This window comes from Rosa chinensis, chromosome 5, assembly GCF_002994745.2.
Source record: "Rosa chinensis cultivar Old Blush chromosome 5, RchiOBHm-V2, whole genome shotgun sequence".
Classification (NCBI taxonomy): domain Eukaryota; kingdom Viridiplantae; phylum Streptophyta; class Magnoliopsida; order Rosales; family Rosaceae; genus Rosa; species Rosa chinensis.
The window spans coordinates 19,409,929-19,425,380 of NC_037092.1; the positions used below are offsets into that span (position 1 = coordinate 19,409,929).

The 15,452-nt window shown below is 37.2% G+C and overlaps 1 protein-coding gene and 1 long non-coding RNA gene across 4 annotated transcripts; one reads left to right on the forward strand and one right to left on the reverse strand.

Annotated features, from left to right (window-relative positions):
* The first annotated feature begins 4,169 nt into the window (after positions 1–4,169).
* LOC112165396 lies at positions 4,170–6,167 on the forward strand. Of its 3 annotated transcripts, XR_005800890.1 has the most exons (5): positions 4,170–4,531; positions 4,722–4,813; positions 4,926–5,131; positions 5,581–5,664; positions 5,858–6,167. It is a non-coding gene; the product is annotated as an uncharacterized LOC112165396 (long non-coding RNA). The 3 variants fall into 3 exon arrangements; XR_005800888.1 differs by lacking the exons at positions 5,581–5,664; positions 5,858–6,167 and having other exon boundaries at positions 4,926–5,573; XR_005800889.1 differs by lacking the exons at positions 4,170–4,531; positions 5,581–5,664; positions 5,858–6,167 and adding an exon at positions 4,580–4,609 and having other exon boundaries at positions 4,926–5,573.
* A 7,226-nt stretch (positions 6,168–13,393) lies between these two features.
* Positions 13,394–14,314, reverse strand: LOC112203368 (G-type lectin S-receptor-like serine/threonine-protein kinase CES101). The gene has a single exon (XM_024344346.1). It carries the CDS (start codon positions 14,312–14,314, stop codon positions 13,394–13,396), a length of 921 nt encoding a protein of 306 aa, XP_024200114.1.
* Between the last annotated feature and the right edge of the window lie 1,138 nt (positions 14,315–15,452).

The window sequence follows — 15,452 nt, forward strand, 5'->3', positions numbered from 1 at the left end:
CTAAAATAATTTTTTTTAGAAATCCAAAATAACATGGTCATTAGATTTTGGAAGGATAAAATTGTATTTTTCTCAAGAGTTACATAGTATGATTTGACAAATAGTTGACGTGTGTAGATGACATGGCATGACACCTAAGATTGAGACCATAAATCTTAGGCCTCATTGAGGCCACAAATCATTTTCCTTTTTCATGTTTTATCGTTCCAAAAATCAAATTTGCTCATTTTTTATTTATTTAACTTTATCTTATATGTGGCTTCATATGCTTATTTGATTTAGTTTACACAATGGCTCTCTATCCATCATTTCATGATCTTGTTATACTAATGAGAAGAACATTTATCTAACATTTTTTCTATTGCATCATAGTTTTATTCTTGTATAATTCACCAAGTAAGTTTGAAAGCATTTTCTTTTGAATATATTTTTTTTTTTTCCGAAAGCTTTCATGAATAAAGAAAATCATAAATGAAATTTGAAAATGGAAATGAATAATAAAAGTAATATAAATTGTGTTTCTATTATTATAAAGCATTGGAAAGAGAACAAAAATATATATATTTTTTTCTAATGTTTTATTGTCTGTAACAGTCTTTTTATATAAGGACATATATGTCCTTTAATAATTAAACAATGAGAGAGGTTTAGTAAGTAGATTAGGAGGTCTCAATAGAAATTCCCTAAGAAATAAAAAAAAATAAAAAAAAAAAAAGGACAAAACAGGTTGTCTTTTGGATTAGTTAGATTATGGCTTTATGCGAAAAGACTTTGGCTCTCTGAGAGATTCCTGGAAAATGCAATAGACGACTTTGACTCTATTTGACTCATTTTGACTAGAAGACTTTGACTCTATTTGACTAACTTTGACTCTATTTGACTGACTTTGACTCAGTCTAAGATCCCATGGAATAAAATAAAAATTTATGATAAGGAACAAAAAAAAAAGGTTATTATCACAAACGGTACCTGAACTATACCTCAATCTTATCGATGGTACCTGAACTTCAATTTTGATCACAACCAGTACCCAACCTTTTCGATTTCATTTTAAATGGCACCTAGAGCCACCTCCGATCACTATTCGGACTAAAAACGGCATGAGAGGCGATCATAGTGATGATTTTTGATGATTTCGAGGGTTGCGATGATATATAGTGATGATTTTTTGGTAATAGACTTGCCTTGAACTTGTTTTTTTGTTTTTTATTTTTTTAGATTTGGCTTTTTTGGCCCGAATAGTGATCGAAGGTGGCCTTAGGTACCATTTAAACTGAAATTGAAAAGTTCAGGTACTGGTTGTGATCAAAATTAAAGTTCAGGTATCATCGATAAAATAGAGGATAAGTTCAGATATCATTTGTAATAATAACCCAAAAAAAAATATACGCTATTCTTGAAACCTGGTACTAATGATCCTTGGATGTTATTGGGAAATTTTATGATACAACTTGACTTTGGCTGTATGAAAGATTCCTGGAAAATGCAATAGAAGACTTTGACTCTATTTGACTCACTCTAAGATCCCATGGAATAAAATAAAAGTTTATGATATACGCTATTCTTGAAACCTAGTACTGATGATCCTTGGATGTTATTGGGAAGTTTTATGATACAACTTGACTTTGGCTATATGAGAGCTTCCTGAAAAATGCAATAGAAGACTTTGACTAGAAGATTTTGACTCTATGAGAGATTCTGGAAATTGCAATAAAAGACTTTGACTTTATTTGACTAACTCTAAGATCCCATGGAATAAAATAAAAGTTTATTGATATACGCTATTCTTAAAACCTGGTACTGATGATCCTTGGATGTTATTGGGAAATTTTATGATAAGATGGCACCGTTCAAGTTTTCAACTCTTGGTGCAATAAACAATAGGATGATGCCATTGCTTATGAAAGATTGGATAGGATCATACCGTCATTTGCGGGTAATCATATTGTTTATGCACACTAAACAAAACTATTCTATTCTCGACATTTCAATAGTGTCATGTCTCCTATATTACCATATACATCGATTTTGTTAGCTTCTTTCAAGGATGCAGGCCCTGTTTTTATGCCCTTTACTGGTGTTGCCTTCAGTTGGCACAATAGCATCAAGATGATACCATTGAATACTAGCATTGACCTGGATAGAACTCCCTTGACGTCTCCTCCTGGACAGGAAACGGCTATCTTCCAAACTTTAGGGGAGGCTTAAGTCAACTCTATAAAGGAAGGAAACAACAACTGCTAAATCATAGTCAGCTCACTACTAGACAAAAGGCTTCACACGACACCTCTCAGACGACGTAACACTGTTTTCCGTGGTGTGAATAATTTCTCATTATTGAGACGACGGTTGTAAAATTTCCGTCTTCTAATATGAATTCAACCAACGGGTGTTTTTCATGCTGGAATTATGTATTGCTTCAGAAGACGTTTATAAATAGAAGCGTGGTGTGAGGTTGAATTATTATAGAGGCGGCAAGTTTCTCACAATTTGGTATTCCTCAGCCTGTAGTGGTGATACGACGGTTTGTTTAAAACCGTGGTATGAATTCATAGATTTGCAAGTGCAAAACATGTCCACCAACATTCCCTCCAACATTTCCCTCCATTCACCCCTCCAAATCCATTTCCCTCTTACCGGACAACAAGAGGCGGCAAAACTGAAAATTTTAAAGTGGCATTCAAACAACATATATGTGGAAAAACATGGTCTGATGCCTTGTACATATATGTGAATCAACATTAATGGTCGTGTCCTAGCTAGCTAGACAACTACACTAGCATATATCCATTCAGACCAAATTATTAGAACACTAGAGAAAAAGTCTTTCCAAAACTAATGCCTTAGCTTAGACCAGCTCACGCCTATACCCCGACACGGCATTCACTCCACAAAACCCCACAAATCGACTCACCCCGACTCTCTCTCCAACTCACTCCGACTCTCTCGCTGTCTGACTCACTCCACAGCCACCCCGACTCTCTAGTACCCAACTCTCGTGGTAGCATTCACTCTCTTTCCAAAACTCCACTGCTACTCTGACAATCTCTTTCCCAATCCCCGACTCTGAAGCCCTTGATCACGAATCCACCGCCTCTAAGATCTCTCTGGTACCCCTCCGATTCTCCCCTAGTCGAGCGAGCTGGGCGCTGGGAATAAAGTCGGTGGCTTAGGCGGGGCTGGACGGCTCTGGACGGTCGGAGCCTAGGCGCTTTCTCCCTTTCTGGGTTCGAAATCAAGAAGGAACGCCGCTCCTCGATCAGTCAATTCTCAGACTCTCAGTCTCTTACCGAGTCTCCGGCTAGCTCTCTAGCTCGCCGGTAAATCGAATTTCTCTGGGTTTTTGTCTTTCAATAGAATTTCTAGGTTTCAATCTCACAATTTTTGATTTTCTGGGTTCGATTTTCAGGGCTTTCTGGGTTCTATTTTAGGTTCGATTTCTGGGTTCAAGGCTTAAAGGTCGGTGATTCTTCAACCACGAAGCTTGGTGATTCACTGATTCTTCAAGCTCAATTTCTGGGAATTCTGGGTTCGATTTCTGGGTTTAAGGCTTGAAGCTCGGTTCAACCTCGAAACTTGGTGATTCTTCATGCTTGATTTCTGGGTTCAAAATTCAAACTCGGTGATTGACTGATAGTTGAAGCTCGATTTCTGGGTTTTGGATTCTGCAAGCTCGGTGATTTCTGGGTTTTGTGGTGAGTCATTGTCTCAACTCTCAAAGTATCAAACTGTGATTCTGTGAATGTTATAAACTGTGAATGTTATCAAACTGTGAGTCTGTGAATGTTTAGTTGCTGGGTATTGTATTGAACTGTGATGAACTGATGACCGTGTTGTTGATGAGTAGTCAGAGCAGATGACTCATGGTTTCCGTTGTCTTGTAACTCTTGTTGTCTTGTTGAGTTGTTGATGAGAATCATGAGATTAAGTTTGATTGTTTGGACTGCTTTGTTTTGGTCCTTTTGGACAGTTTCTGTGAGTGTTTTGGTCCTTTTTATTCTGATGGTAATTGAATTTGTTGGGTTGCAGTGAGGCAGATGTGTATCTATTCGGTGGTTGCATTAAGTCGTGGAAAAACCTCTTTTTTGTGAGACCTGATGCTGTGTTTAATGGGAAGAAACCTTCAGTCTCTCATATCTTCTCTCAGTCTCTCTTTTCTTTCTTTTTGTCATGGAACCTGATGGTAAGTCCTCGATCTTCCTCTTCCTTTCTCTTTTTTCTTGTTCGCTCTATGTTATGGTGATTGGGATTTAGGTTTTTGAATTCTCGATCTCATTGAAAGTTAGGATATTAATTTGGGATTAATTTGTCAGGGTATGAGAATGTGAAATTGGGGGTTAGGGTTTCTGTTTCTCAATTTGAATTTATGTTACTAATGATTGTTGACAGATTTCTTCTATGTTTAATATGAGATTGGAGATATAGTTAAAGGGAGGACGGTGAGCATTGCGGAGGCACAGTTCGCGACAGCAAAAATGTCACGGTACTCGGTCTCGATTGTGGATAGCCAAGCCATTGCCCAGAACATAAGGTCAGCCCTGGTCAATTAAAGACTGCATTTGTTACATTCAAGGAGGCTGAAGCTCTTGAAATCGCTCTCTTGTTATCGGTATATATGTACTCAAATTGCATTCCTCTCTCTTGGAATTGAAGTCAGTGTGCTTAGTAATTCTATTCTCTTCATAAGAAATATTTATGTCTTTACTCTTTTTTTTTAATAGGTTTTTTCTCTTAATTAAACTTGGGAACACTCGAGGTTTTATCTCATGTGCCTTATCAGATTACAGCCATCAGAGCAGGCATCTTCTTCAATGTATACTTTTAACTGATTTTGATTTTTGTTTGGGAGTAATTTTCAATGAGCATGCATCTTCTTCTGTTTGGCTATAGATATTGAAAAAAAGAACTTGCGTTTTGGATTGCAGGGAGCAACAATGGTTGATCAGATTGTGACTATCTGTTGAATGACCAAATAATGAGATGCCAGTAAGTTTACTTGAAAGTTGTCTGCAATTTGTTGTTTCCTTTGGCCAAAACTTGCAGTTTATTATTGCAATTTATGCAGGAAGTAAAAATGATGAAAAGTGCTGTTTGTGCTGCATTTGCTGAAAGAGTTTCATCAAATGCTGAGGTAGCTAATAACACCACCACACATCTAACACTTTTAAGAATTGTAACCTGTTGAAAACAAATTCTATACAGGGAAGTAAGTACCTTTTTGCTGTATGTGAGATTTTGCCTGGAAATGGAAACAAGTGTAGAGAACTTATGACAATATTTTAGGGTCTTTATGTAGGTGAATGTTTAATTCTTTGGGCTTTTCAGTGACAGAAGGATGATTGAAATTGATTATGTTTTCCTGTTATTTTCGTGTTAACAGTAGCATCAATCATACTAAACTGTGAGTGAGAACTGTTGATTAGGTAGAATTATGTTTGATTGCGTGATCTTGATTTAAAGTCTAGCAAGAGAGCTTTACCCCTTTTGTATACTTGCACATTTTACCTTAGTATACATCCCTCTCTCACTTTGTCTAATTCCTAAGGTCACTTTGTTTATATATGAACATTTTGGTACTAGGTGTTGCGGATCCTGATGGAACTTGGCGAAACTGCAAGCTCAATATAAAGAACTGCTCATCCGCTCAGCTCAAAACCATTCAAAGTCAGTCTCACAAAAGACATTAATTTCTAATCTATAGTAGACCAATATTAGATCGTTGTTTACATGGCATTTAAATTATGTTAGTATTTTACAGACTTCGGGTTGCTATCAATGGAATTTTATGGTGTAGTGGTTGTTTCAAATTTGTGTGTGCATTTTTGGCTTTGATATTGAATTTTTTTGAAAGTTTCAGAGTTGGATTTGAATCTTGAGTACAAGCCAGATGTCAGGGAAGACTTAGAGGCTGTGGGGAAGAAACTTGAAGAATGCACCGGACAATCATGTGGAAGATGGAGCAGTGACGAAAGCTTTTGAAGTGATAGAGAGAAATTTGTTTAGGTAGAAGTTGTACTGAGGCTAGAAGTTGGTCTTTTTTGGGTTGGCCTTAATTGCAGTTCGCCTTATTTTGTGATCCCTTATTTTGTGGATACATCGGATCCATTTAGAATGCTATGGGATTATAACAGCTTTCTATTATGATTAAATTACCATTCTTTTGGTCATTTTTGCTTCCAGAATCTGAATTTTGCCATTACAACAATAGTAGGAAAATATGTCATTTGATGAGGTTTTTAGGGTACAATCAAACAAAATTTCTACAATTCAGACGACGGTTTGTATTGATATCATGGTCTCATATGTCTGGTACAACAGTTTGAGTTATATGTGTCGTGTGAAAGCACACATGCACTGAATTTTTAAGTCATCACACCACATTTTCCTAAAAAGTGTGGTCTGAGTAGAAGTCACACCACGACATATTTCTATCGACAGCATGTCGGCAGATCTGCCGGTCCATCAGACGACGAAGTCAGCTGCAAACCGTCGACCCAATGATCGGTATACGACGGTTGAAAACCGTCGTCTGACAGCGTTTCATCAGACGACGCCTCGATAGACCACGGAAATGCAAAACGTGAGACGACAGTTTTAAACCGTCGTGTGAAGCCTTTTGTGTAGTAGTGGCTCCTCCACAATACAACATGGAGTCAACCACTAGTAACAAATAATGCAGGCCCAGCAATATTGTTTAGTGCAGGCAAGACTCAGGTATCCAGCCTATGGCCTTTATGCTTCCCCCATGTAGAAATTCAACGTCATAAATGGGTTTGCATTTGCAATCCCTTAAATTTAATAGAAGTCTTTTAGCAACTCCCCTTTCCTGATAGGTTTGGGGGCAAAGACTTGCATCTCCTCCAGGTTACATAGTTTATAATATATACCATGATGTCATGGACACAAAGATCCATGCATCTTGCAATATGTATCCTAAATTTAAATGACAGTACTACTCTGCTGAAAATTATATAAAGCTAATAAAATGAGCATTGCAAAGACTCAGTAAAGGATGCTATTGGTAAAAGTTCCTAGAATATAATAATGCAGTTGAAAAATTCTTGTATGCAATGACAGAGAAAAAATGCAGACATTAGTTCTAAGAAATTAAGTTATATGGTGAAAGATTGGAATCAAAAATAATTATTTGGCCGGCAGACATTAATAAGTAGCAATTTTCCATTATCCCGAAGTCACAGTATATTAATATAAGAACTTCTGGTGTGATGATATACTCAGAATATTTTGTGGGCATCATTAATATTCCAAGCATCCAAAATTTATGTCAAGAATATAGTCAGATATTAAGAACATGACGCTTGATTTCAAAGATAAACTTGGTCGGGGAAGCTTTGGCTCTTTTTAGAACAGAGCTGTTAAATTGCAATCTTTTTGTAGTTTAAAATGTTGTGTGGTCCAAAAATAAGGGTTATTCATTAATTCTTTTTTTTTTCTATAGGAAGAAGTCATCATGTCAATGTGGTGGAATTGATCGAGTTTGGTTCTGAGAGATCAAAAAGACCTCTGGTTCCTGATTTCATGCCTAATGGGATATTACCTGATGCAGTCGGAAAAATAACCCTAGATTTACAAGCAATAAACCTAAAATAAAGAATCTGGAGTCCACTAGAGATAAATGAGAAAATTCTCAGTTTGATTGATAATATGATAAAAGATAGGTTCTGCAGCCGTTTAAGGTTGCTTATATATGAGAAAAGAAACCCTAGGGCGACTAACAATGAATCCTTAAGGCCCACAGGTTAAAACAAAACAAATCCAAAACAAACTAGAAAACCGAAAATTCTGAAAAATAGTAAATCGCAGTTTGAGGCCCGAAACGATCCTGAAAGCCCGAAAAAGCTCACACGTCGTGGCAAAGCTATGAGTTTTGTCCCTAGCGTCGTTTCCTTTCCGAAAAGGTATAGTAATCATGATTCGGACACCGAATGCCAAATTTGCAGCAAACCGGGTTTTCCCTTTTTATAATCGAGCTATTCTTCTATCCTTGTCGCCATTCGTTCTACATCATATTAGATATCTAGACATAGCAATTTCCAAAGAAAGAAAAAACTATTACTCAATAGCGATAGGATGAATACACAAGTGGTATCATATGCTAAAATCTAGAATTCTAAACCCCACAAAATTGTTCTTCACAAAAATTTTACTTCAAGATTCAGACTCCCAGCTTGCAAGATTTTACCCCGAAGATTATAACACTACTTCTATTACTGTGGTAGGAGGCATAATAGGTTTTATATAGCTCCAAAACTATTCTACAAACCATTCATGTTTATAGTTTCGTAATGTTGTTTCAAGAAATGGCAGGACAGAGGAGGAATTTGAATGCACATGCAGAAAATGTAATCCATATATACTTCCCTTCTTGGATTTATGAAAAACTAGAAAATGATACATTATCGAAATTGTGTACATGTGAGTATCATAAAGTAATAGCCAAGAAGGTCATTGTGCGCTATGGTGAAGTTGAAGACTTGAAAATGCCTCCAATAACCTCTCTTTCTCCACAGGAAAAGCCATGGAGGATCAACCCAATGAGACTGGTGATCAAAAGACATCCACCCAGCCACATGGTAGTACAGATACCGCATTCATGGTGTTAAGAGAGTACAAGTCAAATGCTGATGGTCATAGTCAATAGTCAACAAAACAATTAGCTCTAAGTCAGTATTAATAGGATAAGTGTTACCTGATAAGTGGTTAGCCATTTAAGCATTGTAAAAAAACACACAAAAATATCTAATTCTGTTCAGCTCTCTTTCTCTCTTTCTTCATCATCTTCTTCGCTCTCACAAATCTTAGGGTTTTGATCAAGGTTTTAAGTTTCTCTGAAACTGCCGAAATTTCGGTCAAAATTTCCGTAAATTTGAAGTACCGAAACGAAATTCATATGTTATATCATTTCCGTTAGGAGTTTCCTAAAATTTTCGGAAATTTTCCATATATTTCCGCGAAATTATTAATTTCCGAAATCTCTACACACATAAAATATATTAAAAAATTCACACATAAATTTTGTCTGAAATTTTTATGAAATTCGTTTGTCACTGACAAAATCTGAAAATTTTGATTTTTTTTTTCCAATCAAGTTGAAATTGGATACAACAAAACCCTCTTTGCTTTATCTGCTACCAAAGTACTCATGCTCCAAGTCTCCAACCACATCATCATTCTATTTGTAATCGTGAGGCAAAATATGGAAATGACAGGGGGAGTGGCAAATCATGGCACTACAACTAATATAGTAGTGATGATCATACTTCTTATCCTGGTGCAAATCGTGAATACAGTTCTAGAGCTAGGGATGCACAAGGAAGACGCGATAGCCATTTGTCTCTAAATGAGTTTGAATCATTTTCTTCAAGTCTTGGCTCAATGGACATAGAAACTCAATATAGTGATAACCCTATACCATTCCATTCTCATTATCCCATTATGAAATGAGTTCTAACTGAGAAAGTACTTACGAAATTGGATCAAGCTCACAAGGTGGAAGCACATATGGCCTTTTTGATCATTCTTCATCCCAAATGTTGTATGCTTCATACAATGAAACACCAGATTGGGTAATTCCACAATATCCGATATATGGATTTCATGTGGGAAGAGATCAACACACATACATTACCCATGTGATGAAGTACCAAAATTCATTTACTTGGGAGAAATATTGTATGATACTAAATGAGAGCAATTCAACCACATGGATCGAACCACATCATAGTAGCTCTTATTACTAATACTTTATATTGCTTTTGTTGTACTTGTTCATTTTCATTCACGGGGTTTTGGTATTACGTTCCTCCCGATGTATTTTTCTAATTATTAGTGAAAATGCGTGATGGCAAAGCCTCCCACTGGGTTCCAGCCATTAAAAAAAAAAAAAAGTAAATCACATTCACATTGTCAATATATAGAACATTTATAATTACATATAGATAAAAACACTTGTTTAGCAACTTACTACAGTTTTAGTTAATTACTCGTCTATATTAAATATCACAATTCTATTATTTATGTATAATTTTAGAGAGGCTATATTGTAAATAGGTTTATTACAGGTTAGTTTAGTCTATATAAAAGTTTCATTCAAAAATTGTTTTATAAATGAAATTAATGTGATTTCTTTATTTTTAACCGAAATTTCCACTGAAATAGAAACTTTCTCCGAAATTTTGTTAAATTTGAAGTACCGAAATCGAAACTGAAACCGAAATTTGAAACTTTGGTTTTGATACACAATTCCATAGCCAATCTTTCATGCTTTCTGGTATCTTCATCATCACACCATGATTTTCAACATGGTATCAGAGCCAATGGCGGCCTAATCCTTGGTTCATCATCAGGTTCTTCGCTGCGATTCCGATCAAAAGCCTAAGTTCTTCTTCTTCCTCCTTTGTTCTTCATTTTGTTGTTCAATTACCAGTAGAAAGATCAAATTTGTTTAAGGATTAAGCAAAATCAACAATAAAATCGTATATAGAATCATCAATTACCAAGTGACAGGTCTACTCTCAGATCTACACTATTATGTTCTTGATTTGTGAAAATTGGTTCGTGAATCAAGTACAAGATTTGAAGAAAAATGGCGTTCCCCACTCAAACCTACAACACCATCTATGTTCGTTTGGACGAAACAAATTATCCAACCTGGGTCTTTTAGATGCAACATCACCTCAGAGGTCATGGCCGGTCTCTTGAAGTTTGTTGATGGTTCTCATCTTTGTCCACCCCAATTTCTTGTTGGTGATGATGGCATGGCTCTCTCACCAACAATTCTGCTGCTCGAGAAAGATGGATGGAACAGGATAGTTTACTTATCTCCATGCTTACAACCACACTTTCTGCTGAAGCTTTAACTCTGGTAATTGGTTGTCAAACATCTATGGAGGTATGGCTTACTCTCAAGCCAAGATATGCTATTGTTTCTTAACCGCATATTGTGAAATTAAAGGTTGCATTACAGAACATCCAAAAAGGCTCTGACTCAATAGACAAGTACTTGTTGCTTTTTAAATATATGAGACATCGATTAGCTGTGGCAGGAGTTGAGATGAATGATCAAGATGTTAAATTTCTGATTCTTGCTAGTCTTCCAAGTGAGTATGGTCATACTAGGCAGATTATTAGAGGACAAAAGGCAATTACCATGGAAGAAGTAAGATCCTTACTTTTATCTGCTAAATTTAAAATCGAGTTAAAGCACAAGGCTCTATCTTTATCACCACTTACTACAATGGTTGCACAAGGTGGAATGCCTGCTAGAGATCTAGTTCTAAATCAATGGGTGCAATGGAATGACTCTACTAGTATGCCATTTCCTTATAATTGTCCTTCTCAATCATTCAACAACAATTTTGGCATGATTACTATGACAAATGGAGTGACTCATGTCAATGCCTGTAATTCATCACCTATCAGTGCAATTACTCAAGTTGGTTTTACTCTACCATCTACTGTTATGGCAACTAATATTGGGTTTGTGAATTCATATAATAATGCTTTCATGAATAACAGTGGCTCACATTATTCTAGCATGCCTGTGCCTTCTGCATCTAATTGTATGGTCAATAACACTCAGTACAATAATATGATGTCACATGCTAGTTTTGTTTCTCAAAATGGAGGTGGAGGTCATATGTCCTACAATGGAGGAATGCAGCAACATAATTTCAACACTGGAACAAGCTATTCTTGTCCACAAGAAAAACTTAAGTTTTGAGATGAACATGACATCAAAAAGTAATCGTCACTCGAGAAAGGTTTGTTTTGCTAAAAAGTTGGGTACAGTTGATGGAAGTTCTTCTTGTGGAAGCTATTCTAACAAAGTAATCATTGATTGTCCCTTATCTGGGGATTATATTAAGGGGTCGTGACCACTTACCCAATTTCAGCTTCAAAATTACCCGCTTACTCCACTAAGAGTTTTTTTAACCCTACTTACCCAATCTAACATCTATTGACATTATTACCCTCATTTTAATTAATAAATTACACATCTCTCTCCCCCCCCCTCCATCCCTCTCACCGATTTCTCTATCCAGACTCGGGTCTCTCCTCCATCCCCCTCACTGAGGACCCGACCCGACGCCCAACTAATCCCCACAATCGACCTCTCCGACCTCCACTCCGATCACCGCTCTGCCATCATCGACGCCCAACCAATCCCCACCATTGACCTCTCCGATCGCCGCTTTGCCATCATCGACACCGAACCAATCCCCACCATCGACCTCTCTGATCGCCGCTCTGCCATCATTGACCATCTTTATCCACCCACCTATCGGCTGTCGACGAAGTTCCCATAGCAATTTCATCTCCGGTAGATCCGATCTGCTGCCTAGAGCAAATTCAAGGGCGGCATCAAAGGAGGAGGAGTCGACCGCGCCTCGAAGCCTCCCTAATCGAAGCCCAACCTCATTTCCACCTCAAAGTCCTGGTCAACTTCCAAGCCTTCGCCTTAGAGAACCCAGAGCATCAATCAGAAGAGACCCGAATTGCCGGCCTCACACTCCGGTGGGTGCCCATAGAAATTTTTTTTTTCGGTATACTATGATTTTGTTTTGTTTTTTTTTGGTATATTGTGAGCTCTGAGAAAAAAAAAGTAACGTGTACAATTGAACATATAAATTGATCAAATGCGTTTGTAGCGTGTTCATTTTGGTTTATTACTGGGAGGCAATAATAATATTACTGGGGGGGGGGGGCAATAATAAGATTATTGGGAGGCAATAATAAGATTATATATTTGGATAAACCTACTAAAACATTCAAAATTAAAAACATCTTCATTTTTCACTAATTATTGATCCCCAATGAACTTGTTACTAGGGGGCAATAATATGATTATTGGGGGGTAATAAAATCAGACGCTGGAATCTGATCACCAGTCCGGCAGTAGGATTCAAGATTCCGGTCATCGGTTGCCGGAATCCGGTCACCGATCGACTGAGACGGCGGCCGGCCACTGGTCACCGGAGCGCAACAAGGTGGAGGATGACTTCTCTCTCTATGTGAGAAAGAAGGAGAGGGCAAAAAAGTCCCATAAAAAAATTAATTGGGTATTAGGGAAATAGTCCCTTAGAGTGTTTTAGAAAAATGAGGTTAAAAAACTGTTAGTGGAGCAGGTGGGCAACTTTGTTGTTGAAATTGGGTAAATGATCATTTCCCTTTATATTAGAGAGGAAGAGAGAGCACATGTTGCACGAAAGAGGAAACTAGAGGCTGAACCATCAGAGGATGCAGATGTAAAGGATGGAAAAGCCCATGTTTTAGTTTGTTCAAAAAATTTGATTGAAATGGAAGGAAAGCCTGCTAAACTGGTCAATTCTAAACATGATGTAAAGGTGCCTTTTTCAAGGGACTACAAAAATCATGGTTCTTTCCTTTGCCAATCTGTTAAAGCAGTTAATAGAGATGATGACGAAAATTCTGTTGAGTAAGTGAGGTACTCTTCCTTCTCATTTGAAACAATGCTATAATTGAACATAAGCCTTTGATCCGGTATGATAAATTCAAATCTATTACTACTTGTGTTGTAGTTTCCGCTTCTCCAATAAACCACCCCTCGTCCACGAATTTCCAATTGGCGACCATTTGGGTCCCAACCAAGGGTGAAAGGCCCAGACAGTGGATAGAAGAAGTCAGTCCATGACGTAAGAGACCAAATGTGCCCATTGCTATGATTGACACCTAACTTCATGCCTGGTAAAAAGGTGTCTGTTGGATAATCAAAACTCTGCCACCACACCTGCTTTGTTGATCCATCAGAGTTCAGCTCTTGCAGGATAAAATTGCCAGAATCCAACAAAGTAGCCACAACATTACTACTACTTTTTGGCGCAGAGCCAAGCACTATAGGAGGATCGCCACCGCCACCTTCATTGTTTGTAATGATTTTTAATGTGTTGTTGGAGTCCAAGGTAAGAACTCCAAAAAGGTATAAAACAGGTGAGTCTCGGTTGCCAACCCACGCCTTATTTGCACCAATTCCATTTGGCCGCCTGATATTTAGATAGCTGTAGTTGGAATTTGAAGCGTTTGGCAAGAAAAGCAAAGTGAACTTCCCAGACGCAGAAACTAAAGCGCTTGAGGAATTGAGAGTGTCGCCAATTTCGAGTGTGTCCCCAATACTGTCTGCTGCAGCAACATGACAACACCACAAGCTTGAAAAAATGATCAGGAAAAAAATGAAGAGTTGATCAAACCTAAACCCATGGCTAATGATCAGAAGGTAATTTCCTTTCTCCTGATGATCTTGCAAACCATGAACCATGATCATCACATTAACCATGATTAAGGTCAAGTATTGTCTACCGCCCTAAAATGCCTTAGAAAAGCATAATTTATAGTGCAACACCCATCATAAAAATAAAACCTATCTTCTACTTTCATGAAGTGACAAACAAGAAAAATAAATTTAGTCAGACAATAAGGAAAAAAAATACAAAAAAAAAAGGACAAATAATAAAGGTGACAGGTTGTCTTTTGGATTAGTTATTAGATTACAATATTCTTAGAAGACTTTGGCTCACTTAAATATTAGGTCTGAGTACATTATGAGAGATTCCTGGAAAATGCAATAGAAGACTTTTGACTCACTCTAAGATCCCATGGAATAAAAGAAAAGTTTATAATGAGGAACAAAAGATAAAAAAAAAAATACTCTATTCTTCAACCTGGATGATATTAGGAGATTTTATGATACAACTTTTCTTGATAAATGTCTGGCAGTGTTCAAGTTTTCAACTCTTGGTGCAATAAACAATAGGATGATGCCACTGCTCATGAAAGATTGGATAGGATCATACCGCCATTAGCGGGTAATAATTCTCAACATATTGTTTATGCACACTAAACTATTCTAATCTCGAAATTTCAATAATGTCATCTCTCATGATGAAAAGTCTGGTGGTGTTCAACGTGTCACTAAATACATCGATTTTGTTAGCTTCTTTGAATGATGCAGGCCCTGTTTCTATGCCCTTCACTGGTGGTGCCTTTCATTGGCGCAATAGCATCAAGATGATACCATTGAACACCAGCATTGACCTGGATAGAACTCCCTTGATGGCTCCTCCTCGACAGGAAATGGCTATCATTTAAACTTTTGGGGAGGCTTTAGTCAACTATATCAAGGAAGGAAACAACAACTGCTAAATCTTAGTCAGCTCCTCCACAATACAACATGGAGAGTGACAAAGAGTAAGCTCCTTTTCTTTCTGTCATTTGCAATCCTTTAAACTTGATAGAAGTAGTTTAATAATTCCTGATAGGTTTAGGGGCTAGGACTTGCTTGCATCTCCTCTAAGTCAAATAGTTTATAATATATAACATGATGTGATAGACATGAAAATCCAGCATCATGCAATATGTATCCTAAATTTAAATGACAGTACTACTCTGCTCAAAATTATATAAAGCCAACAAAA

Excerpts from the sequence above, each read along its gene's own strand:
- LOC112203368 (XM_024344346.1), bottom strand. The coding sequence starts at position 14,314 with ATGGTTAATGTGATGATCATGGTTCATGGTTTGCAAGATCATCAGGAG.